General features: G+C 40.6%; 1 protein-coding gene and 1 pseudogene across 1 annotated transcript in view; one reads left to right on the forward strand and one right to left on the reverse strand.

The window, feature by feature from the left end:
* TENM1 (teneurin transmembrane protein 1) overlaps window positions 1-25,362 on the reverse strand; it is a 986,510-nt gene that overhangs the window by 266,572 nt on the left and 694,576 nt on the right. The window contains exons 15-17 of the mRNA XM_018044162.1: window positions 23,288-23,473; window positions 21,710-21,733; window positions 19,731-19,877 (exon numbers count right to left, since the gene is read on the reverse strand). Coding sequence (XP_017899651.1) covers window positions 19,731-19,877; window positions 21,710-21,733; window positions 23,288-23,473 — 357 coding nt within the window. The remainder of the gene's footprint in view (window positions 1-19,730; window positions 19,878-21,709; window positions 21,734-23,287; window positions 23,474-25,362) is intronic.
* Window positions 13,273-13,823, forward strand: LOC102185160 (annotated as a pseudogene).

Consider the following 25,362-nt stretch of genomic DNA (forward strand, 5'->3'; position numbering starts at 1 on the left):
TGACATCTATAGGTATGGAACCCATAAACTGCTAATATACAGCATGCCTGCCCTTCAAATTTGTTATGACAGTCACTATTTCATTTTAATAGAGGGTGATGTGACAATGTGGGACCAGTGGACCATGGTGTCACTTGGTCCCAGCAGGCCTTAATGAGATTCATTGTATTCAGGCAATACCTGTGCTGGGGAAGGAATAGAAAGAAATGGAATGGAAGCAAAATGCTAATATCAGGTGAGTTCCTCCTTGGCATTTTGTATGTTCTTGATACAAATTACTCCAGTAATTTATTCATAGAAACCAGGTAAAGAGTCACAATAATGACAAACGCTGAAGAAAAGAGGGACAATGGGCAGTGTGCACTGGTCCCCAAGCAGGACCAGCACATCCTTACCTGACTTCCAAGAGTCTTTGAAGGATTGGATGGCTTTCTTCTCAAAGACTTTCCAAATCAGAGGTGTTCTTTTTCTCTTTGTTCCTGACCGTCTGTCTCTGTCTCCTCTGTCTCCCTGTCTTCCCTCAGGGCTACACTGCTGCCGGAGCCTGAATTTCCAGCGGGTCCTCACCTTGTAGGCAGTCTTACAATTATCCAAGCTGACTTATTCCTCCTCCCTTTAGGAGAGGGAAGTCACTTGGGGCAGGGAGTGGGCTCAGAGAGATTTTACTTATAGTTTATCACAGCCGTCCATGTGGCTTCAGTTGACTGCTGGAAATGTTGAGTTTTCAGTGTGTGGCACCCTGCAAAACAGCAGAGGGTTGGCTTCTGAGAGTTGTTTGCCATTCTCTGTGGGTTTTGGAAGCCTGCAGAGAAAATACCAAGACGTGAGGCCAAATCCATGACTCGGAATATTTAAGGATCTGAAGCAGCAGCAGCAATATAGCTGGAGTACCATTTCTGTCTGGAATCTGTCTCTGACAGCAATGGGATAGAAATACTGTGAACAACATACCTGGCTGGCAGGCAGTCGAGAAATGCATGTAAAATATGCCAGTGGTTTCTAAAGCAGATTTGGATTTCTTGTTCTCCAAAGCATACAGAGCAATGCCTAAATGAGAATTTCCATTCAGCAGAAGGCCCCTGTAATGGGCTTTTATTAAAATGTCTTGTTTTTTTGTGGCTCTTTCCATTCCCAGTGTCCGTGCCCACAGAAATGGAATCAATCAAAAGTACTAATGGTTGTATAACTTCCAGGTGACCTCTTGCTTGGTATTTTGTATGTTGTTGATTTGATGAGTGACTGTTCCCCTCCCAGTGATTGTTAACACAATCACAAATGTGATTGTTAATCACATTTCAGAGAACCTCTGTATGTGAATTGAGGCTATAATTATCTCTGGCTATCTCCGCAGCTTTCCCCAGTGGTTGTTTGGGTTTACTAGAGTCACGCTATGACTTGGTGGGAATGTAAAATGCTGCAGCTACTATGGAAAAGAGTAGGAAGTTTCCTCAAAAAAATTAAAATTAGAATTAGAATTTCCATATGATCCCACTCTAAAGTGGATCAGAAAGTGAAGGGAAATAGACTCTTGATGAGGGTGAAAGAGGAGACTGAAAAAGTGGGCTTAAAACCCAACATTCAAAAAACTAAGATGTTAGCATCCAGTCCTATCATTTCTTGGAAAAACACAAGGGGAAAAAGTGGGAGCAATGACAGATTTTATTTTCTTGGGCTTCAAAAATATTGCGGATGATGACGACAGCCATGAAATTGAAAGATGCTTGCTCTTTGGAAGGAAGGCTATTACAAACCAAGACAGAATATTAAAAAAAAAAAAAAACAGGCATCACTTTGCTGACAAAGGTCCGGGTAGTCAAAGCTATGGTTTTTCAAATAGTCATGTATGGATGTAAGAGTTGGACCATGAAGAAGACTGAGCACCGAAGAGCTGATGTTTGAACTCTAGTGCTGGAGAAGACTCTTGAGAGTCTCTTGGACAGCAAGGAGATCAAACCAGTTAATCCTAAAGGAAATCAACCCTGAATATTCATTGGAAGGACTGATGTTGAAGTTGAAGCTCCAATACTTTGGCCACCTGTGAGTGAAGTCACTCAGTCGTGTCCAACTTTTTGCGACCCCATGGACAGTAGCCAACCAGGCTCCTCCATCCATGGGATTTTCCAGGCAAGAATACTGGAGTGGGTTGCCATTTCCTTCTCCAGGGGATCTTCCCGACCCAGGGATCAAACCTGGGTCTCCTGCACTGTAGGCAGACGCTTTACCGTCTGAGCCACCAGGGAAGTCACCTGTTGTGACAGCCAATTCATTGGAAAAGACCCTTATGCTGGGAAAGATTGGAGGCAAAAGGAGAAAGGGGCAGCAGAGGATTAGATGCATCACCAACTTAATGGACTTGAATTTGAGCAAACTCTGGGAGATACTGAAGGACTGGTGAGCCTGGTGTGCTGCAGTCCATGGGTCGCAAAGCGTCAGACATGACTGAATAAGAACAAAAACATCTAATCCAGCAATGCCACTTTTGGGTATAGGTCCCAAAGGAAGTAGGATTTCAAAGAGATATTTGCACAACCATGTTCATTGCAGTATTATTCACAATAGCCAAGAGGTAAAGCAATTCAAATGTCTGCCAGTGGATGAATGGATAAACAAAATGTGGTATTTGCATAAAATGAAATATTAGCCTTAAAAAGGAGGAAATCCTGTCACACATTACAATATAAACTTAAGGACAATGTGCTAAGTGAAATAAGCCAGTCACCAAAAAAAAAAAAAAAAGACGCAAATATTGTACCATTCCATCTGTATGAGGTATATAAAGTAGTCAAGCTCTTAGAGACAGATTGCAGAATGGTGGTTTCCAGGGGCTGGAGGAAAGGGGAAATGGGGAGCTGGGTAATGGGTATTGATTTTCAGTTTTCCAAGATGAAAAATTCCAGAGATGTGTTGTAGAGCATCATGAATATATTTAACACTACCCAATTGTACTCTTCAAATGGTTAAGATGGTAAATTTTCTGTTACATGATTATTACAATTACAATTTTTAAAACAATTAAAAATAAAAAGAGCTGCACTATGAAGTTTGTTTTTTATGTGAGTTGTAGTGCCCATTTTATTTCAAAAGCTCCCACAATGTGTTAGCAGGAACCACAGAATATGGCTCTTCCCAATGTGTCTGATCCTGTGGATGGTGGAGGTAGCCCCTTAAGGAGTTTGCACTCTGTTCCCCTGTCCCTGGGTCAGGTGTGGCTGGACTGACAACTCCTCCTTGTGCCTTCTGAAGACCTGGCTTTCAGAAGATTCAGGCAAAAGATGTGCATAGAAATACTCCAAATCTGACCAAACTGTTCTGATTTCCCATGGTGACACATGACACCATGGATGTTGTTGTTTAGTCAGAAGTTGTGTCCAACTCTTCATGACCGCATGGACTGTAGCCCCCCAGGCTCCTCTGTCCATGGGATTTCCCAGGCAAGAACACTGGAGTGGGTAGCCATTTCCTTCTCCTGGGGATCTGCCAGACCCAGGGAATCTGCCTCTCCTCCATTGACAGGCGAATTCTTTACCACTGAGTCACCAGGGAAGCCCGACACCGTGAATAGCATCAGGGATTACAAAATTGGGGTTTCGTGTCACTCTTCTCTGATAGTGTGCACTGAAGCAGCTCTGCATATCACTCTCCACACCTTTTGGTTCTTTGTTTTGTTCTAGAGGTTTCTTATGTTCCTGCTTTTCAATTATTTGCCTGAAAGTGGTTTGGACCCACATCTCAGGGAAAATGTGATTAAGAAAAATAATTGTTAGGGTCTTGCCTGGTGGTCCAGTGGTTAGGACTCCGAGCTTCCTCTTTAGAGGCCATGGGTTTAATTCCTGGTCTGGAAACTAAGATCCTACAAGCCATGTAGCACGATCAAAACAAACAAACAAAAAAATATTATGTGCAAATAAAGTCTTTGTGTTTTTTCTCACCATGATATTAGTTCCTTAAAATGATTGGAAATAATTATATTCCTTTACTCCAGTGTATCTTGCCCCTCAATTTAGGACACCACAAGTAGCTTCTCTGTGCTCCCTCAACTTTCCTTCAATGTTTTCCCCTTCTCCTTAAAAATTTTTTTCTCTTTTCTTTTTCTCTCCCCATGTAATTTTTCTTCCTCCATTTTTCTTGTTTATTTTGGTTTATCTCCTTTCATACTTTCTCTTTCTTTTCCCCCTCATCTCTCTTTTTCTCTCCTTTCTCTTTCCCTCTACCATCTCCACTGAGCTTGCATCCTCTCCCTTCCCCACTCTCTTTTCCCCTTTTCCTTTACCAGTCTTATCCTCTTTCCTTTTCTCTCCCTTAAACTTAGGAAGCTTAAAGGAACCTTGGAAAGGAAGGAAATTACCACTGAACTAACACCATTGTATCCTCTGAAGGAGATAGACTGCCCAGGTGTTGTGCTTAGAGGCAGGCATAATTTGTCCTTTACTTTTGAGGATATACCTTGGTCTGCCACAATCCACTAGACATCTAAAAACTTTGCTGAAGTGGCATGTTCTCTGAGTCTTCATTGGGTTTTTCTCTTATGCTCTGTATACAGGTATCTTACCAAGGCTCCCAATGCACTTGCTACTTCTTCCTTATCAGGTTCAATTAATATGATGTCTTCATTACTGCAAACCAATGTGATGTTCTAAGAAACGTCCACATCCATTTGGACCCTATTAAGACAGAGGACTGGAAACTTATAGCCTTGGGACAAAATCATAAATGCGTTCTATTGTCTTGTCAGTTTCATTTAAACATGATCTGTGTCTGGTAATCTTTCCTTATAAGGTGGAAAAAAACATATTGTCCAGATTTCAGTAACCACACACCATGAACATGAAAATATTAGTTGCTCAGTCGTGTCTGACTCTTTGCGATCTAATGGACTATAGCCCACCAAGCTCCTCTGTCCATGAGATTCTCCAGACAAAAATACTGGAATAGATTTCCATTCCCTTCTCCAGGGGATCTTCCCCACCAAGGGATCAAACTTGGGTTTCCTGCACTGCAGGCAGATTCTTTACCGTCTGAGCCAGCAAGGAAGCCCATGAACATGCAGCTGTGTTAAGTTATTCTAGAAAAGATACTATGGGGACTTCCCTGGAGGTCCAGTGGTTAAGACTCTGTGCTCCCAATGAAGGGGGCACAGGTTCCATCCCTGGTAGGAGAACTAAGATCCTGCACAGCATGGCAAAAAAAAGAGAAAGGATACTATGTCTGGCACAGCACAGCAAGTATTACTTGATTGAGTGTGCAGGAGTCTACTGTCATTCTTAAGGATCTGTCTAGTTTTTGTAGTGTCCAGTCTGCTGAATTAAATAGGGATTTGATGGAACAGCCACTCCTACCTACACCATTTAGGTGTCTAGGAGTGGCACTGATCTCTGCCATTCATCCCGAGAATTTTAATTTACCCTACTTCTGGGTATTATAAGGCAGTTTCAGTAATGCATGCTGTCTTATAAGACAGAAGTCTTTTAATTGTCTGCAAGCAAGAGGCAGGCACTAGCTTTTCACAGGGAGGAGTGGGCTATTTTGCAAGCCTAGAAGGTTCAGAAGAATCTGAGGAGCCAAGATTTTTGTATGCATGATCCCAGATTCATCAGTCCAAGTTTTATGGTCCCACTTCTCATTCACAGCCCCAACCTCAGCACCTTAAACCTGTTGGGAATGAGATTCAACCTTCTCTGGAGGTCTGCTATTCTTTTTTTTTTTTTCCTTTCTTTTTTCTTTTTTTGCTTTTTGGCCTGGAGACATGTGGGATCTTAGCTCCCCAATCAGGGATGGAACCAGTGTCCCCTGAAGTGGAAGTGTGGAGTCTATAGCCCCTGGACAGTCAGGGAAGTCCCTGCTACTCTTATAATTACATTTGGGGCCTGATGTTTAGCTGCTTTTCACATGAGGAGAAGCTTAATGTGAGCTGATTTAACTATAGCATCTTTTCCCCTAGTACCAAGATTGAGAATAGCATGAAAATGTTGAATTGAAGATTGATAGAAGGGATGCTCAGAGCAAGGGTGGGGATAAGGGAAGAGGAGGCAATAGAGACGACAGTGGACAGAAAGTCTACAGAAGAAAAACTTAACAAGCTTGGCAATTTTTTGTCCTGTTGCAGTGTTCGACTCCATCTGCAGCTGTGTGCTAACGAGTGAGGCTGTCACAAAGCTACAGCCTTGATGGGTGAAGAAACACCAATCTGCAGCCCTGTCAGGGGCCCTGTGGGAGATGAAGCTTTGTTTACTGAACAATCTAGGACAAGGGGACTCGTACCTTCACTACTAGATTCTTGGCCTGAAGATCTGAGCAAGTTGTGAGTACAGTAACTTATCCCTGACTCTAGAGCCATAATGAGTCATTTACCTTGGGTTGCATTTTTTTTTAATTTTCATAAATGAATAATTGCTCTAGAACTCTGAAGAAAGCAAGTCTGAGCCCTCTTATGGACAAGTAAGTACACTGAAATACTTTTTTGAAATTGCACATCAGGAAACAGCCAAGGTGATATATCTCTCACTAGATTACAGAAAGGACTGGGAGACCAGCATCAAGTGACCAAGTGGCCTTACTGTCTATATACAGGGGCTTCCCTGGTAGCTCAGCTGATAAAGGATCTGCCTGTAATGCAGGAAACCCCAGTTCAATTCCTGGGTCAGGAAGATCCCCTGGAGAAGGGATGGGCTACCCACTCCAGTATTCTTGGGCTTCCCTGATTACTCAGATGGTAAAGAATCTGCCTGCAATGTGGGAGACCTGGGTTCAGTCCCTGGGTTGGGAAGATCCCTTGAAGGAGGGCATGGCAACCCACTCCAGTATTCTTGCCTGGAGAATCCCATGGACAGAGGAGCCTAGCACACTACAGTTCATGGGGTCGCAGAGTCAGACAGGACTGAACGACTAAGCACAGCACATGCAGGGAGCAGAAAGGTTATGTTTATGTCATGGTTTATTGTCATCATTGTTGTGCCAATCAAGAAGAGCATATGCACCCACTTAACCATTTATGACGTCCATCCTACCAGCTCCAGCTATTTTTCAGCATTCTCCCAGACCACTACAACAGTTTCCTAACTGATCTACCTGTCATCAGTCTGATCCCCTTTGAATCTTTCCTTGAAACTGCCCCAGATAAATGTTTCTATATCACAAACCTGCCAACACACATCCTTAAATCCTGACTGCCTATAGGATGAAGTTTCTTGACATGTCTTACCAGGATCACCATGTTTTGACCCCTCCCAATAGCTCACATATTTATTGAGCACATACTATGTGACAATAGTGTACTATATGCTTTATGAGCATCATTTAATTTTAGGCTTCACTTGGCTTCAATTTCAAGCCCTAAGAAGTATGATTATACTGTAATTTTACAGATGGGAAGCCTGAGCCATAGAATCCTTAACCTTCTTGTCCAATGTTACAAGACCTGGGTAGAGCTGGAAATTGAACCCAGATCTTCCTGATGCCAAAGCTCACAGCCACAACCCACACATCTATATTTCCTGGTGCTTCACTTCCTGCTATATCTGCCCCCTCTTCACTCTTGGAGAAGGAAATAGCAACCCACTCCTATATTCTTACCTGGAGAATTCTATGGACAGAGAAGCCTGGTGGGCTAAAGTCCATGGGGTCGCAGAGAGTTGGACACAACTGAGTGACTAACACTTTCACAACACCAAGCTGCCTTGTTTCTTCTTATACCCTAATGCCTTGTGTCCCTGCCCACACTGTCATATAGGTAGCTTTTTGTCTTCCCACTTGATTGTAAAATTCTTTCAATCAGAAACCATTGTCTTACGCACCTTTAGATTTATATTAGTTATTTGTTGTCACATAACAACATCACCACAAACATAGCAGCTTAAAGGAACACATGTATTATCGCAAAGTTTCTGTGGACCAGGATTCTAGGTACAGCTGGGCTGGATCTTCTGCTTGAAGTCTCATAGGACTGGAATCAAGGTGTCAGCTGGGCTTTCTGTTTTACCTTAGGTGTGACTGGGAAAGGATTTGCTTCCAAGCTCATATGGTGGTTGAGAGAATTCAAACCTTTGTAGGCTGCCAGACTAAGCATCTCAGTTTGTTGTGGTTTTTTTTTTTTTTTGGTTTTGTTTTGTTCTGTTTTCAAGGCCACTAATATTTCAATATGATTATTTTAAAGAATTTCAATTAATGCCAAAAATTCATGGTGAACAAAATAAGAAAATTTTCAATAAAAACAAGATCTCAGAGTACTATGCTAAGCCATATTGGAGGCTAAGGCAAAAGGAAAAATGTGCACCCCAATATTCATGTTTTCATGTCTGTTTAGTGTTTAACTACAATCAAAGGTATGGAAGAATACCTCCTACACATATGATTTTTCCAGAACATCAGAGTAGTTAAGAAATATTTACAAAATGAAAAGTATTATTTTAACTTTAAATATTTTATTTATGCCAATACCAGAATTTGTTGTTTTACTTTCCTGGACTGAACGGAAGTAAACTCATTGATAATATTTCCATTAAAGCCATTAGCCAGTTTTAAAATACATAAACCACATGTATATTTATATACAATATGTAATACAGATTTTTGCTTTTGAGTCATGCTCTAGTATGGCTCACCACAGTACTGGCTGGATTAATAACCTAAAAAACCAGCCTCAAACCTCATAAGGGGTCTGTAAATGGGAGTAGAACATTCAATAATATATACTGCTTCAGCTCTCCTTCCCTGCTCCTTTGGCTTGTAGCTTCTCTTTTCAGTTTATTGTAGATTGTCAGCCAGGAGATGGCCCTCAGCTCCTTCTCCATAAGGCAGCTCAGAAGATGGCAGCTTTCTTTTTCAGAGTCAGCAGAGGGGAGCATCAGTTTTGGCAAGGCAGGCATTAGGATCTTGATTACTGAGAATCAGTAATCATGTATCCATAATCACACATTCTGTCACCTTTGCTGTATCCTATTAGCTAGAAGCAGGCACAGGTCCTGCCAACACCTGTGTTGTCAAGGGAGTCAAACAATGGTGTGAACACCAGGAGCTGGGGTTCATGGTAGCCACAGTATCTCACTATCTAGATTTAGAGCTGACATATCACACAATTTCCTGGAGTTGTGCATTATGACAGTTCAGTTCAGTTGCTCAGTCATGTCCAACTCTTTGTGACCCCATGATCCGCAGCATGCCAGGCCTCCCTGTCCATCACCAACTCTTGGAGTTCACACAAGCTCATGTGTATCAAGTCAGTGATGCCATCCAGTCATCTCATCCTCTGTCGCCCCCTTTTCCTCCTGTCCCCAATCCCTCCCAGCATCAGGGTCTTTTCCAATGAGTCAACTCTTCACATGAGGTGGCCAAAGTACTGGAGTTTCAGCTTCAGCATCAGTCCTTCCAATGAACACCCAGGACTGATCTCCTTTAGGATGGACTGGTTGGATCTCCTTGCAGTCCAAGGGACTCTCAAGAGTCTTGTTCAACACCACAGTTTAAAAGCATCAATTCTTCAGTGCTCAGCTTTCTTCACAGTCCAACTCTCACATCCATACATGACCACTAGAAAAACCATAGCCTTGACTAGACGGACATTTGTTGGCAAAGTAATATCTCTGCTTTTCAATATGCTATCTAGGTTGATCATAACTTTCCTTCCAAGGAGTAAGTGTCTTTTAATTTCATGGCTGCAATCACCATCTGCAGTGATTTTGGAGCCCCCCAAAAAATAAAGTCTGACAGTATTTCCACTGTTTCCTCCATCTACTTCCCATGAAGTGATGGGACCAGATGCCATGATCTGAGTTTTCCACAACTGGGTATTGTTTTTGCTTTGGCTCCATCCCTTCATTCTTTCTGGAGTTATTTCTCCACTGATCTCCAGTAGCATATTGGGCACTTACCGACCCGCAGAGTTCCCCTTTCAGTATCCTATCATTTTGCCTTTTCATACTGTTCATGGGGTTCTCAAGGCAAGAATACTGAAGTGGTTTGCCATTCCCTTCTCCAGTGGACCACATTCTGTCAGACCTCTCCACCATGACCCTCCTGTCTTGGGTGGCCCCACATGGTATGGCTTAGTTTCATTGAGTTAGACAAGGCCGTGGTCCATGTGATCAGATTGGCTAGTTTTCTGTGATTATGGTTTCAGTGTGTCTGCCCTCTGATGCCCTCTCACAACACCTACCATCTTACTAGGGTTTCTCTTACCTTGGACGTGCGGTATCTCTTCACGGCTGCTCCAGCAAAGCACAGCTGTTGTTCCTTACCTTGGATGAGGGGTATCTCCTCACAGCCACCCCTCCTGACCTTGAACGTGGAGTAGCTCCTCTCGGCCCTTCTGCGCCCATGCAGCCACCACTCCTTGGACGTGGAGTTGTTCCTCTCGGCCGCCAGCCCTGACCTCGGGCATGGGGTAGCCCCTCTTGGTCACGCTTCTTATGACAATCCTTTATTAAGTGCTCAGTAACTATTTGCTGCCTGAAAGCACAGATAAGCCAAAATCAGACAATTTCTAGAACAAAATTAATTGGATGTAACATTATAGAAAGAGTTTCAACATGGGAATCCAGAGTGTCATCAATCTGTGTCTCAGTTTCTTCATCTATTAAATGGGTGGCTTTTTCACCCTCCTCTTTCACTACTAATTTTTAGTAGTCTTGTACAGATGTGAAAGCTGGACTATAAAGAAGACTGAGCATTGAAGAATTGATGCTTTTGAATTGTGGTGCTGGAGAAGACTCTTGAGAGTCCCTTGGACAGCAAGGAGATCAAATCAGTCAATCCTAAAGGAAATCAACCCTGAATGTTCATTGGAAGGACTGATGGGAAGGTGAAGCTCCAATACTTTGGCCACCTGATGCAAAGAGCTGACTCACTGGAAAAGACCCTGAGAGGGCAGGAGAAGAAGGGGACAACAGAGGATGAGATGGTTGGATGGCATCACCAACTCAATTGACATGAGATTGAGCAAACTCTGGGAGATAGTGGAGGACACAGGAGATAGTGGAGGACAGAGGAGCCTGGCGTGCTGCAGTCCACGAGGTCGGAAAGAATTGAACACAACTTAGCAACTGAACAGCAACAACAAAAGTGTATGGCAAAACCCAGCTGATCTCTGAGGTCTTTTTCATCTTTAAAATTCCAAAAGTCTAGAACATCTCTTTTTTTTTCTCTCTTTATTTATCTCTAATTTCTGCATGACATAATAATAGCTAATATAGAATTGACTTGTGCTAGGTATTGTTCTAAATGATTTGTGTTCCACACTCTCACAACACCACTTTGGGGTAGGTCCTTTTAGTTTCCCCATTAAACAGATGAGGCAGCTAACATCAGAGAGTTAAGTAACATCAGTCTGGCCCTAGAATCTATGCAGTGACCCCTAACAAGTACCATCTTTCTAAAAGACGGAGACAGATTGGAGAGTAAAGGAAAGGAAACTCATTTTCAAGGCTTGGTTGCTTGTATTTAAGATTTCCTTTTCTTTCCAGTTTCAAATCTGAGGTTTCAACACAAGTCTAGGGAAAGGAAGACTAGACAATAGTGGCAGCTCTTTCTTATACCTGGCATTTCCCCAGAGCATGAAAGGCGTATTGGTAGAGCCAAAGCTCAGCTCCACCAGCCAGGAGCAGTGGGAGGGAGAAGACTGAAAAGCTCCAACAGGGAATTAGAAAACTCAGTGCGGAATCCCTCCCCCCTCTCTTGCCCCAGCCAGTGACTGGCGGGCACTGGATCCTTATGGCAATTCTTTATCTGCTTTGGCTGGACAATGCCCCATCCATGTTTGGAATTTCCAAGTAGAAAGACAAGTAGGTAGGGGTCAGGCTGGTGTGGATGGTGGGAGGGAGCTGGGTAAGAAAGGCAGTGAAGCAGAACATACCCAAGAGTGACTGTTCTTATTCATTAAATTATCAACTCCTTGACAGAACAGACTGAGCTGAAGTAAATCCTTCTTAGGCCTGAACTGGACTGGCTTAGTCCTGACACTTTGCTCTATAAATCATTCTTTTTATTTCTCTACCAGGTATAATCCTATATCAAAGAGCAAGGTGTATTCTGCCTTTTTATTACTTTCCTGTGAAGTGGTGGTTTCTGGTGCCGGGGAATATCTAGGGCTAAATCATGCATTGTGATCTCTCAACCCCTTTCTATCTAAATTAAATAGAAAGTCAGAAGCATGGCAAGTTGCCTACTTTGTTCTAACCTTGGAGACTACATTTTAGCTTTTATGGAACAGAATCAACAATTTAATGGAGAGAAATAAAAATTTATGTCTTTAATGATCACCTTGGAGAAAATGAAAGCTCTGTCAACTTCCTTGACCCAGCGTGCAGACACAAAAGGGGATGTGTGACGAAAGGTTCCTTTGCAAGACCCCCTGGGTATGGAGTGGGCTCTGGGACTCTGGGGCCCCACCTCCTTTGAGTTAGCAATTGTGCCTGGGCAAATAATTCCAGAGATGCAACGTAACTTGCTGCAGTGCTTCCAATCATGCTGCCTACTTTTTCTTCTCACATCAGAATAGCTTGCAGAGATTTCAATTTAATGTTGTCATTCAGTTGCTAAGCTGTGGCTGACTCTTGGTGAGCTCATGGACTGCAGCACACCAGGCTTCCCTGTCCTTCACTATCTCCCCAAGTTTGCTCAAACTCATTTGCTCAATTTAATGGGGGAAAATAAAATACAGTAGAAATTCCTTCTGTTTGGATGAGTCGTTAGAAGGTTTTAATGATAGAGAATTCAGAAAGTCCAACCTAGTCTAATAGTTAAGTAACATTATAAGGATGTGGACTCTCAAGCTAGACTGTCTGGGTTTCAGTCTGGAAGCTCCTGTTTGCTAGCTGTGCAACTGTTGGCAAGTCACTCAACCTCTCTGTTCTTCTGTTTCCTCATCTGTACTATGAAGATAATAATGGTATCTGTATTCACAGGGTTTTTATAAAGATTAAGTGAATGAAAATTTGTTGTGTTTAGAATTGTGCCTGGCAGATAGTGATCAATATGTAAGTATAAAATGAGTGAACCAGTATTTGTTCCCTCACTGCTAGGTCTTATGAGATGGATTTGGTTTTTTGCATCCCACAACTACACTGAGATGTATGTATTGTTATTCCAATTATTGTCATGGAAACTGAATCTCAGACAGGTTACAGGAGTATTTTTCAGATCATTTTAAAAATCAAATATTCGCCCTCCCCCTCAGATGTGAATGGAGCTTGAGGCATGCAGGGCCGGAGGAGACTCTGCAGACCTGGGACCCAGGGCAACTCAGTGGCTGTGACTAATAGCTCTTCAAGTCTGCAACAAAAAATGGCCTTCAATAAAACTACATTGCAAAAAATGTGAAAGAAACAAAATGGAAAGAGTAAAATAGTTGAAGAGACAGAACCTGAAGCATTTGTGGTAGAAAAAGTACTGGACCACCGTGAAGTGAATGGGAAGGTGGAGTATTTCCTGAAGTGGAAGGGATTTACAGATGCAGACAATACTTGGGAACCTGAAGAAAATTTATATTGTCCAGAGTTAATGGAAGTATTTCTTAATTGTCAAAAAGCTGGTAAAGAAAAAGATGAAACAAAAAGAAAATCTTTGTCTGACAGTGAATCTGATGATAGCTAATCAAAGAAGAAAAGAGATGCTGCTGATAAACCAAGAGGTTTTGCCAGAGGTCTTGATGCAGAACAAATAACTGGTGCCACAGACAGCAGTGGAGAATTACTGTTTCTCATGAAACAGAAAGATTCCGATGAGGCCGACTTGGTGCTGCCAAAGAGGCAAACATGAAGTGTCCTCAAATTATAACTGCTTTTTATGAAGAGAGACTAACTTGGTATTCTTGTCCAGAAGATGAGGCTCAATAATCGTTTGCACTGTTTCTTATATATATTTATATATGTATATAAAGTGTAGTTTGTGGTTTTTTGATTTATTAGTGTGAATAAATAACTACATTCTAATGAAAATCAAGCTTGATATGTTTGTTTTGAAGTAGCACTGGGGAAGTTACACTGGTTTTTTATTTTCCATCTGCAGCACTGGTTAATTAGAACAAATAAAAGCTTTCTGTAGTTGCTTCCTTCAGCAGAAAAGAATTTGACACCAGGGTACATTATTTTCTCAGCGTTAGAGTAAGAAATCCCTTCAACTTAAATTGAATACTTAAGACTTAAACTTTCAAATTAAATAATTTTGTAATTAATTAGACAAATTAAGCAATTTAAATTGGGTAATTTTTTAAAGATCCCTATCAGAATCTGCATCCATATCTGCATAAATGCAGTTTTATATGCAGAAACCCTGGAAAGAAAATTTTTATCACTAATAACAACCTCCCCAACCAAATGAAAAAAATAGAAAAATTCTGGTATGTTTTAACTAGTGAAGCAAAACTTAGTTAAATGGACACTTGATGATTCCTTTTGGTGAACCATTATTTTACAAGAAATTAAAGTCCCTGTGCTATATTTAGGAAAGGTTGTGATATACGGGATGTCTCAGATTTATTCATGGAAACCTAATCAGATAATTTTAAGATACTGGCAATTTGTGATCTACAGGAATAAATGAGTGAACAAACTTTTCTAATCTATGCTTGACCTGCATGTTTTTTCAGACTTTACCCCAACCTATTCCTTACACGAAGGCTCAATTTTCTCAGTATTTTGGGTTACTAGTTCAGCAAAAGCCAAAAAAAAAATAACTTTGTAGTAATCAGAATGTTATTCAACTGTATGTTGTTTACTTTATTGTAAATACTGGTGAACAGTGGTCAATAAATAGTTTTATATTCCTTTTAAAAAATAATCAAATATGCTTCATGCAAAAGTGAAGATTTCTAACAGTTAGTGATGCTGAGAAGGAAGTCCAAAAGGGAGGGGATATAAATATATATATATATATGATTCATTTTGCTGTACAGTAGAAACTAACACAGCATTGTAAAGAAACTATACTCAAATGAAGACCTCTTCCATTACTCCCCAATAGTTTTCTCTTTGTAGCCCCATGGGATTTTGCTCCCCATTTCCTTGGAGGATGTGGACCTTGAACAAATTTCTGATACCAGCCTTTGCATCTTCCCTAGAGCAGTGGCTGCAGGGGCCTCCAACACCACATAGCTCAGTATAAAGTAGTCTCTAGTTTTGTCATTTCTCATTTTAAGAATGCTTCTGGAAAGCTGTAAGTTACCATAGTAGGCACACATGAATGAATCGACCATATCCTCATACATCCTATAAAAGAACTTGGGCACTTGAATCTGTTCTGAGTTCCTCCCAGAGAAACCACATTGTCTTCTTCAAGCAGGCTTTGCTATGCTTAGTTGCCCAGCTGTGTCAGACTCTTTGTGACCGACCAGGTCACAAAGGTGGTCTGTAGCCCACCAGGCTCCTCTGTCCACAGGGATTCTCCAGGTAAGAATACTGGAGTGGGTTGCCATGCCCTTCTCCAGGGGAAGTTCCCAACCCAGGGATCAAACCCAGGTCTTCCGCATTGCAGGCAAATTCTTTACCATCTGAGCCACGAGGGAAGTCCTTTCCTCAAGCATATGTTTAATTACAGCCTCGTTGTAGACTTTACAAACTTTGCTAGCCAGGTTGATATTCAGCAAGCTATATAATCCTAGGTGCTGCTCGTCACTCCCAATTATCCAACTAGACCTATGAATACTTCCCTTCAGTTCAGTTCAGTTCAGTCCCTCAGTTGTGTACAACTCTTTGTGACCCCATGAATTGCAGCACACCAGGCCTCCCTGTCCATCAGCAACTCTTGGAGTTCACTCAAACTCACGTCCATTGAGTCAGCGATGCCATCCAGCCGGTGATGCCATCCAGCCATCTCATCCTCTGTCGCCCCCTTCTCCTCCTGCCCCTAATCCCTCCCAGCATCAGGGTCTTTTCCAATGAGTCAATTCTTCGCATGAGGTGGCCAAAGCACTGGAGTTTCAGCTTCAGCATCATTCCTTCCAATGCACACGGAGGGCTGATCTCCTTAAGGATGGACTGGTTGGATCTCTTTGCAGTCCAAGGGACTCTCAAGAGTCTTCTCCAACACCACACTTCAAAAGCATCAATTCTTTGGCGCTCAGCTTTCTTCACAGTCCAACTCTCACATCCATACACGACCACTGGAAAAACCATACCCTTGACTAGATGGACCTTTGTTGGTAAAGTAATATCTCTGCTTTTCAATATGTTATCTTGGTTGGTCATAACTTTTCTTCCAGGGAGTAAGCGTCTTTTAATTTCATGGCTGCAGTCACCATCTGCAGTGATTTTGGAGCCCAAAAAATAAAGTCTGACACTGTTTCCACTGTTTCCCCATCTATTTCCCATGGAGTGATGGGACCGGATGCCATGATCTTAGTTTTCTGAATGTTGAGCTTTAAGACAACTTTTTCACTCTCCTCTTTCATTTTCATCAAGAGGCTTTTTAGTTCCTCTTCACTTTCTGCCATAAGGGTGGTGTCATCTGCATATCTGAGGTTATTGGTATTTCTCCCGGCAATCTTGACCCCAGCTTGTGCTTCTTCCAGCCCAGCGTTTCTCATGATGTACTCTGCATAGAAGTTAAATAAGCAGGCTGACAATATACAGCCTTGACATACTCCTTTTCCTATTTGGAACCAGTCTGTTGTTCCATGTCCAGTTCTAACTGTTGCTTCCTGACCTGCATACAGATTTCTCAAGAGCAGGTCAGGTGGTCTGGTATTCCCATCTCTTTCAGAATTTTCCACAGTTTCTTGTGATCCACACAGTCAAAGGCTTTGCCATAGTCAATAAAGCAGAAATAGATGTTTTTCTGGAACTCTCTTGCTTTTTCCATGATCCAGCGGATGTTGGCAATTTGATCTCTGGTTCCTCTGCCTTTTTCTAAAACCAGCTGAACATCTGGAAGTTTGTGGTTCACGTACTGCTGAAGCCTGGCTTGGAGAATTTTGAGCATTACTTTACTAGCATGTGAGATGAGTGCAATTGTGCGGTAGTCTGAGCATTCTTTGGCATTGCCTTTCTTTGGGATTGGAATGAAAACTGACCTTTTCCAGTCCTGTGGCCACTGCTGAGTTTTCTCAATTTGCTGGCATATTGAGTGTAGCACTTTCACAGCATCATCTTTCAGGATTTGAAATAGCTCAACTGGAATTCCATCACCTCCACTAGCTTTGTTCATAGTGATGCTTTCTAAGGCCCACTTGACTTCACATTCTAGGATGTCTGGCTCTAGGTGAGTGATCACACCATCGTGATTATCTTGGTCGTGAAGCTGTTTTTTCTACAGTACTTCTGTATATTCTTACCACCTCTACTTAATATCTTCTGCTTCTGTTAGGTCCATACCATTTCTGTCCTTTATCGAGCCCATCTTTGCATGAAATGTTCCCTCGGTATCTCTAATTTTCTTGAAGAAATCTCTAGTCTTTCCCATTCTGTTCTTTTCCTCTATTTCTTTGCATTGATCGCTGAGGAAGGCTTTCTTATCTCTTCTTGCTATTCTTTGGAACTCTGCATTCAGATGCTTATATCTTTCCTTTTCTCCTTTGCTTTTCACTTCTCTTCTTTTCACAGCTATTTGTAAGGCCTCCTCAGACAGCCATTTTGCTTTTTTGCATTTCTTTTCCATGGGGATGGTCTTGATCCCTGTCTCCTGTATAATGTCATGAACCTACATCCATAGTTCATCAGGCACTCTGTCTATCAGATCTAGTCCCTTAAATCTATTTCTCACTTCCACTCTATAATCATAAGGGATTTGATTTAGGTCAGACCTGAATGGTCTAGTGGTTTTCCCCACTTTCTTCAATTTGAGTCTGAATTTGGCAATAAGGAGTTCATGATCTGAGCCACAGTCAGCTCCTGGTCTTGTTTTTGCTGACTGTATAGAGCTTCTCCATCTTTGGCTGCAAAGAATATAATCAGTTTTGGTGTTGACCATCTGGTGATGTTCATGTGTAGAGTCTCGGCACAGGAGCAGCCAAGAGGAGCTACCCCATGTCCAAGGTCAGGGGTGGTAGCTGAGAGGAGCTACCCCTCATCCAAGGTAAGGAGTAGCAGCTGCGCTTTGCTGGAGCAGTCGTGAAGAGATACCACACATCCAAGGTAAGAGAAACCCAAGTAAGACAGTATGTGTTGTGAGAGGGCAGACTCCCTGAAACCATAATCACAGAAAACTAGCCAATCTGATCACATGGACCACAACCTTGTCTAACTCAATGAAACTAAGCCATGCTGTGTGGGGCCACCCAAGATGGGAGGATCATGGTGGAGAGATCTGACAGAATGTGGTCTGCTGGAGAAGGGAATGGCAAACCACTTCAGTATTCTTGCCTTGAGAACCCCATGAACAGTATGAAAAGGCAAAATGATAGGATACTGAAAGGGGAACTCTGCAGGTCAGTAGGTGCCCAATATGCTACTGGAGATCAGTGGAGAAATAACTCCAGAAAGAATGAAGGGATGGAGCCAAAGCAAAAACAATACCCAGTTGTGGATGTGACTGGTGATAGAAGCAAAGTCCGATGCTGTAAAGAGCAATATTGCATAGGAACCTGGAATGTCAGGTCCATGAATCAAGGAAAATTGGAAGTGGTCAAATAGGAATATGGCAAGAGTGAATGTCGACATTCTAGGAATCAGCGAACTAAAATGGACTGGAATGGGTGAATTTAACTCAGATGACCATTATATCTACTACTGTGGGCATGAATCCCTTAGAAGAAATGGAGTAGCCATCATGGTTAACAAAAGAGTCTGAAATGCAGTACTTGGNACTGTTAGCTAGAACAATAAAAGAGGACACTTTTATGCCTAATTTTGTGCTTAAATGATGATTGTAACCTTATTGTTTTAAGCCCTGCATGCTCAAATGACAAGGTATGTAATTGTCTAGGCACAAGTAGAAACCTTGAGGAGTTAAATTTAATAACCTACTTCATTTTAAGTTAATATACATAAATTAGAAATAATTTTTTCCTGTCAATTTCATGTTTTCTTGATTAGAAAGTAAGAGGATTTATTGTTTTAGGCTCATTCAGAAGTGATCTGGGTTGTTTTGAGGCTGATTGTACAATGTATTAGATGACTTTGTTTGCTAGACTAAAATAGAAGTGGTTACCCTGAGGCCTCAGAGCCACATATGGCTTTTTAAAACATGTGCAGCTCTTGAATTAAATATAAAATTTCTACTGTGAATTGTCTTGATGCCATGTCCTTTGAAAGATATAAAGTGCTACTAAAAGGTAAAGACACAAGAGGGAGCCCTAAATAACTAAGAATAAAGATAACTACCTCACAGTGTGTGTAGTGCAAGCTATATCAGCATCTGACAGTTTAGACGTTGGCACATGGATTTTATATAGCATAATATAATGCCATAGGTATGGGAGCTGGCATGGTTGTAACAATTAAGAAAAGAGAAACTGAAGTCATATAGCCTTGAATTGGAACCTTGGTTCTGGCACTTTTGAGCTGTGTGATCTTGGAAAAGTCACTTACCATTTTCACTCCAAGCATTAGTCTTTCCATTTAATAGGGAAAATATTACCTATACCTTATAGCGTTATTGTGAACATGAAATGGCATATAATACATACAAAGAGTTTGGAGTATTGCCTGATTACAGTAAATATTCAATGAATTGAAATTCAAAACATAGTATGACCTTATATTGTTTAAACCAAGGATTCCTAACTTCCCCTTTTGGCCAGATTGGTCATCACTGTGCTAGAGGCTGGGATATTTCTTCCTTATATGAACATTTAATAAATGACTCACCTCCATCATTGTCCAAGCTATCTCCACAAAGCATTTCCATGACAACATTGCAGCCTGTCCCACTCCAACCCACCTGACACACACAGTGCCAACCATTTTGATCCAGGGTACATCGCCCATTTCCAAAGCAGAGCCCTGGGCAGCCATCTGAAAAGATAGCAGTGAGCAACAAATTCAGAGACATCAGAATGGGACTGGCCAACGATGATGTATCTGCCCATAGGGAAAAACTGAATCATCTGGTGAGATGTTGAGGTGAGGTGTTAAATAAATGGAAGAGGGGCTTGCTTGCTTATACCACTTTCCCAGGGAACTTGTTATCCCTTACTCTGCTGTGCTTTTCCTTAGAGAGCCAATTAAACATTATTAATGCAAACCCCAATTCCCAACTTCTGATTCAGATAGGATGAAAACTATGATAGGGACAAGAAATGCGTTTTGTTTCTTTTCAAAAAAGGTATCTCCTCATTTCAATCAAAACTGGATGGATGATATTGTATCCAGTTATGCGAAAAAAGGGATAAGACAGCCATCTCTAGGAAGAGACACTTCTAACTACTGCCACTCTGTGCTGATTTTTCCCTAGTGATGTGTTGCTTCAGGACTTAGGTATGTTGGTATACAATTCAGGTCATACCATTAATTGCCTATATGGTGCCTTAGAAATATGCTGCACTTGCTTTACATCATTTCAGCTTTTCTCATCGAGATTATTATTGATCTGAGAGCTAAGGATTGATTTTTTTTTTTTACTTATCTGGTATTTCTCTCAGAAACTAGCACAATAGTATACCTGTTGTCAGTGCTCAACAAATGTTGGTGGAATTCACGCATGCCAAATTTAGACTTTCAGAATTCTAGGGATAACTGAATAAATATAGTCAAGAGGAAATTTTTATGCTTAAATGACTTCTGTCCATTAGTAACCCTAACCACAAACGCTGATGACACTCTCTGTTTAGACATTTAGTTTCTCAGGGATGACCTACTCTCTTTACCAGTGGTTCAGAGATAGGCTATCCCCAAGGACAACTCTGCATGTCCCAAGTGCTCACTGGGCAGATGAACAGAGAGAGAAATAAAGGCATATTGCTTCTGGAAATTTCCCCAGTAGCAATGCAGGACAAGATCTAGATAGTTCAATGAATGCTCTTTTCATTTTCTCTGTTTGAAAGAAAATTCCAAAAGTATAAAAAGCAAAAGAATGCTGTTTTTAATCTGTAGAAGCAACCCAGTATTTCTTACAAATGGTTTTTCTAGCAACTATCAACAACAGAGGAAGAAAAAAAATGACAGATGGCTGTTAAAAAATATGAAAAGATTATATATATGTATATGTTCATCACAAAATAGTATAGGATGAACATGTATAAGATCAAGAAAGAGATTTATCTAGTTCCAGTCACAGGCACATACAAAGGAAAAAGAGAAACTAGGAATAATTTGAATGGGACATTTTCAACCTTCTGAGGCTGAAGTAATGAAAGGCACCAGGGTATCTGACAGAAAAACTCTTGTAGTCTCTATCAAATGCAGATCCCTGGGGGGATGGATGATGAGGTACTAACAGGGGAATAATTCTGCCCTTGAAAGGATACATGGACATAAAGCTATATTGTTATGTTAAATAAAAAGTTTAGCTGTCTACCTAAACCTAGTTTATTTAATAATTACTTCTCTGTCAATATAAACAGACACACACACACACAACTCAACATAAAGACCAAGAAAAATAATTCTTAAAACTGCTTAATGATCTATTAAACTCTATGGCAAAAAAATACAACGCATTGATATTGGAAAAGCAAATTACTTTTAAGTCTATTATAGCATGAGCCTGGCAATATTACACTTAAGATTGCCAAAATTAAAAACAGTAACACCACCACCACCACCAAAACCCACCAACAATTTCTTTCCCACATGCATATTCTGTTTAAAATAATTTTCTCTTATAAAACTAGAGAGAACAAGCTTACCTCGGACAGCATCTAAGTAGTGAGCTAAAAGGGGAGAAAAGAGTGATGGAATGAATTTCTGGGAAACCAAAGCTATACAACAAGTACTAATGGTTTACCATCTGTTGCCTGGGAGGAGAAGAGAAAACTGTGAATACTGAAATGCCTGCAGCTCAAAAGTTGGTACACTGGCCTGCGTAGTTTGTGAATAATATTTTCTCTGGGAAAGATATTAATGGCTTTTCTGCAAGGAACTCTATTAGGCTTCCTAAAAAAGTGTCACATTTCATTCAAAGTATAAGAACTGCATTTTTATATTTCAGTAGTAACTTTCATGAGAGAGCACTAGCTTGAACTTCTTATTACTAGTATCTTTAGAAGGGGGTTCTGGAGTAGCCACTTTGGTAATCATCGCAATATTTGAATCCTCCTATGTGAAGGCAATAAACTTACTCTAGTGCAGGAATGTAATTACTTAAGCTGCATCTGAATCTCACCCCTCACCACCTTTTTAATGAATTTTAAATATTTTCCATAGTCATAGAACAAGACTTACTGTAATTTTAGTAGTTTAACAGTTTATTAAAATTATGTTATATATATTATACATTATTTTGGAATGTTCCAACCATTATAACAAAATACTTTTATCTAGAAATGAAAGCTCTAGTATAGTCTAGTGGGGAAAAAGAGCTCACAAACAATGAACTGGGTATCCTGAGGCTCACGCTTGCTGTTGCCCTGTATGAATTTTCTGTGTATTCGTAGAATGACACTGGAACATTGTGTGACCCACTTTCCTTAGCTGAACAATGGGAATTGTACTTGTCCCTCTCTAAACACGGGAAACCTTCGTGGCAGATACATGTATGTGTCAAGGGCTATTTTTTTTTAAATTAAGTATTTTATAATTGAAACATTAATTAGTGTTTTTTATGGTGTGAAGACCATGTGATGCATTAACTATGACATAGACTTTTTCATACCCACAGACTGTTCTCCTAGGCAATATCCTAAAAATTTGTGAAATTGGTGATGAGGGATGAGACAGCCTGGGTGCTTTGTTACAAAGTATCTATACTACCCAATAAACAATTCAACACAGATGTTCTTTTGATGGTAGGTCAGGAGTGTCTGCCTTATGCATTAAAATAGTCCTTAATGCTATTGAATGGCTGCTGATAAAGTAGTCCCATTTAATGAAATGGGACTTAGAGGCAATCTAAGTACTTTCAACTGAAACAATTCATACTTTTCAAAAGGAAAAATGGCCAATGAATGCTACCTTTACAATAAAAGCACTTCTCTTATTAACTAATGACACTATTCTAATGTATCATCTTTCATTTGAGTAACTCAAAACACTTGAAAGCAGAAAATACAAAGAATACCAAAGTAATGAAAAAGAAAATGGCACAGAAGTAAATAAAATGTTATCCTCAAAACAGGAAACCTCCTAGTTAAAGAAACTTTCAAACTTATGACCAACCCTCCTACTTCTCTCCTCCCATTTCAAAGTCTACAAAAACCCTGGTGATTGATTTGTTGGACTGCTTTACTTTCTCAGTTAATCCAACGTACTTTGTTTCAAGTACTTACCAATTGTGCAGTGGTCGCCCTCCCATCCAGGGCTGCACTCACATTTTCCATCTTTGCACTGGCCATGCTCAGCACAGTGAGAATGACAGGAGCGTTCTTCACACGTTGGTCCAACCCAACCTTCTTCACACTGGCAGATTCCCCTTGAACAGACTCCGTGGCTACCACACTCCATGGTACACAGCTCTGCGGGGAATTTAAAGAAGATATATTTACATATTTTATTACAACCGAAGTCTACTCTTTCAAAAACACATTACAATGACCAAAATCTCAGTCTATACCTACATTCAAAAGGTCACAAAGACTTCTAGCATGTGAGTGAATGTACAAAGAATTCTATTAAAAAAGGTAATTATGTCTCTATGTATAAAATAAACTCTAAATCATATTGCTTTTGAGGAGTCTAAAAAATGAAAATAGCATTGAAGGCTCAGAAATGAAGTCAGTGGCAAACAAATGTCAAGTGGTTTTCACTAAAAATTCATTAGGACCACAGAAATTTTGTTGCAGAGACTTTTGTGATGCTATAAGAAATCACTGGGATGACCCAGAGGGATGGTACAGGGAGGGAGGTGGGAGGGGGGTTCAGGATGGGGAACCCGTGTACACCCGGGGCGGATTCATGTTGATGTATGGCAAAGCCAATACAATATTGCAAAGTAATTAGCCTCCAATTAAAATAAATAAATTTAAATTAAAAATAGAAAAAAAACGAAAACAACAACAAAAAAGAAATCACTGGGGAAAACACACATAGTAAAATAGTATCCTGACTTCATTCGGGAAGACAGGTTTTACAATCAGAAAGGTGATAACTTTCTAATACAATTCATAATACACAAGAGGTAAAGCTGCAAATAATGGTAATCAATTGGTTTCCCTGATCATACTAACAATATCTGCATTTATTTTAAGTATTTAGAATGACTCTTGATTACTATACATCTTCTTATCTCAAAATGTCATTCAATATTTAGCCAATGTAATCAATATGTAGTACCAGTTCTGTCCAGTTTCTCTCTTCTGTCTCATTGACTTATTTTTTGAGGCACACTGAATACTAATAAAATCATGACAGTAGAAAGCCAAAATACAAGTTTGGTTAGACTGTTTCTTGATGAAACGCCCTTGCTGGAGGGGCAGAAAGGAGATAAAAGCCTGTCAAAAGGATGCCATAGGTTTGGGGTGAATGAAAAAGAGAATATTCTGGAATCCAAGTGAGTTTTATTACTATCTGGATCCATATATTCACTAATTCATTTGCAAGTATTCTTTGAGGGTCAAGGTATGATAGAAAGAGCAATGGTCTTGGAAAAAGAATTCTTCTGCATAAAATCTGTGTACAGTTAGGCAAACAGTAACATGTTTTCTTAATCTCTGCTTGTGTAACTATACAATGGAAGTAATAATATTTATACATGACAGGGTCATTGGGCAATTTGAGATATATCTTGGAGGTAGAACCAATATAAATTCCTTAAGAGTGGATATAGGAAATGAAGAAAAAGGAAAACATACAAGTCTTGGCATAAACAAAGGGGTGGATAATGCTGCCACTAACAAAATGGGAAAAGATGAAAGATCAAACAAATTAACTTTGAGATGACATAGAGATAGCCAAATGAAAATATCAATTAAGCAGTAAGATATATGAATTTGATAGGACCAAGCAAGAGATGTGAAACTGGCAACCATTAGCAAATAGGTGGTATTTAGCATTTAGGCTGGAGAAGGCAATGGCACCCCACTCCAGTACGCTTGCCTGGAAAATCCCATGGACGGAGGAGCCTGGAAGGCTACAGTCCATGGGGTCGCTGAAGGTCGGACATGACTGAGCGACTTCACTTTCACTTTTCACTTTCTTGCATTGGAGAAGGAAATGGCAACCCACTCCAGTGTTCTTGCCTGGAGAATCCCAGGGACGGGGGAGCCTGGTGGGCTGCTGTCTATTTGGTCGCACAGAGTCGGACACGACTGAAGTGACTTAGCAGCAGCAGCATTTAGGCTTGAGACATCATGATATCCTCTAAGCAATGAGTTCTTTGGAGTTCCATTATTTAAAGATAAAAGAG

This window comes from Capra hircus (assembly GCF_001704415.2).
Source record: "Capra hircus breed San Clemente chromosome X unlocalized genomic scaffold, ASM170441v1, whole genome shotgun sequence".
Classification (NCBI taxonomy): domain Eukaryota; kingdom Metazoa; phylum Chordata; class Mammalia; order Artiodactyla; family Bovidae; genus Capra; species Capra hircus.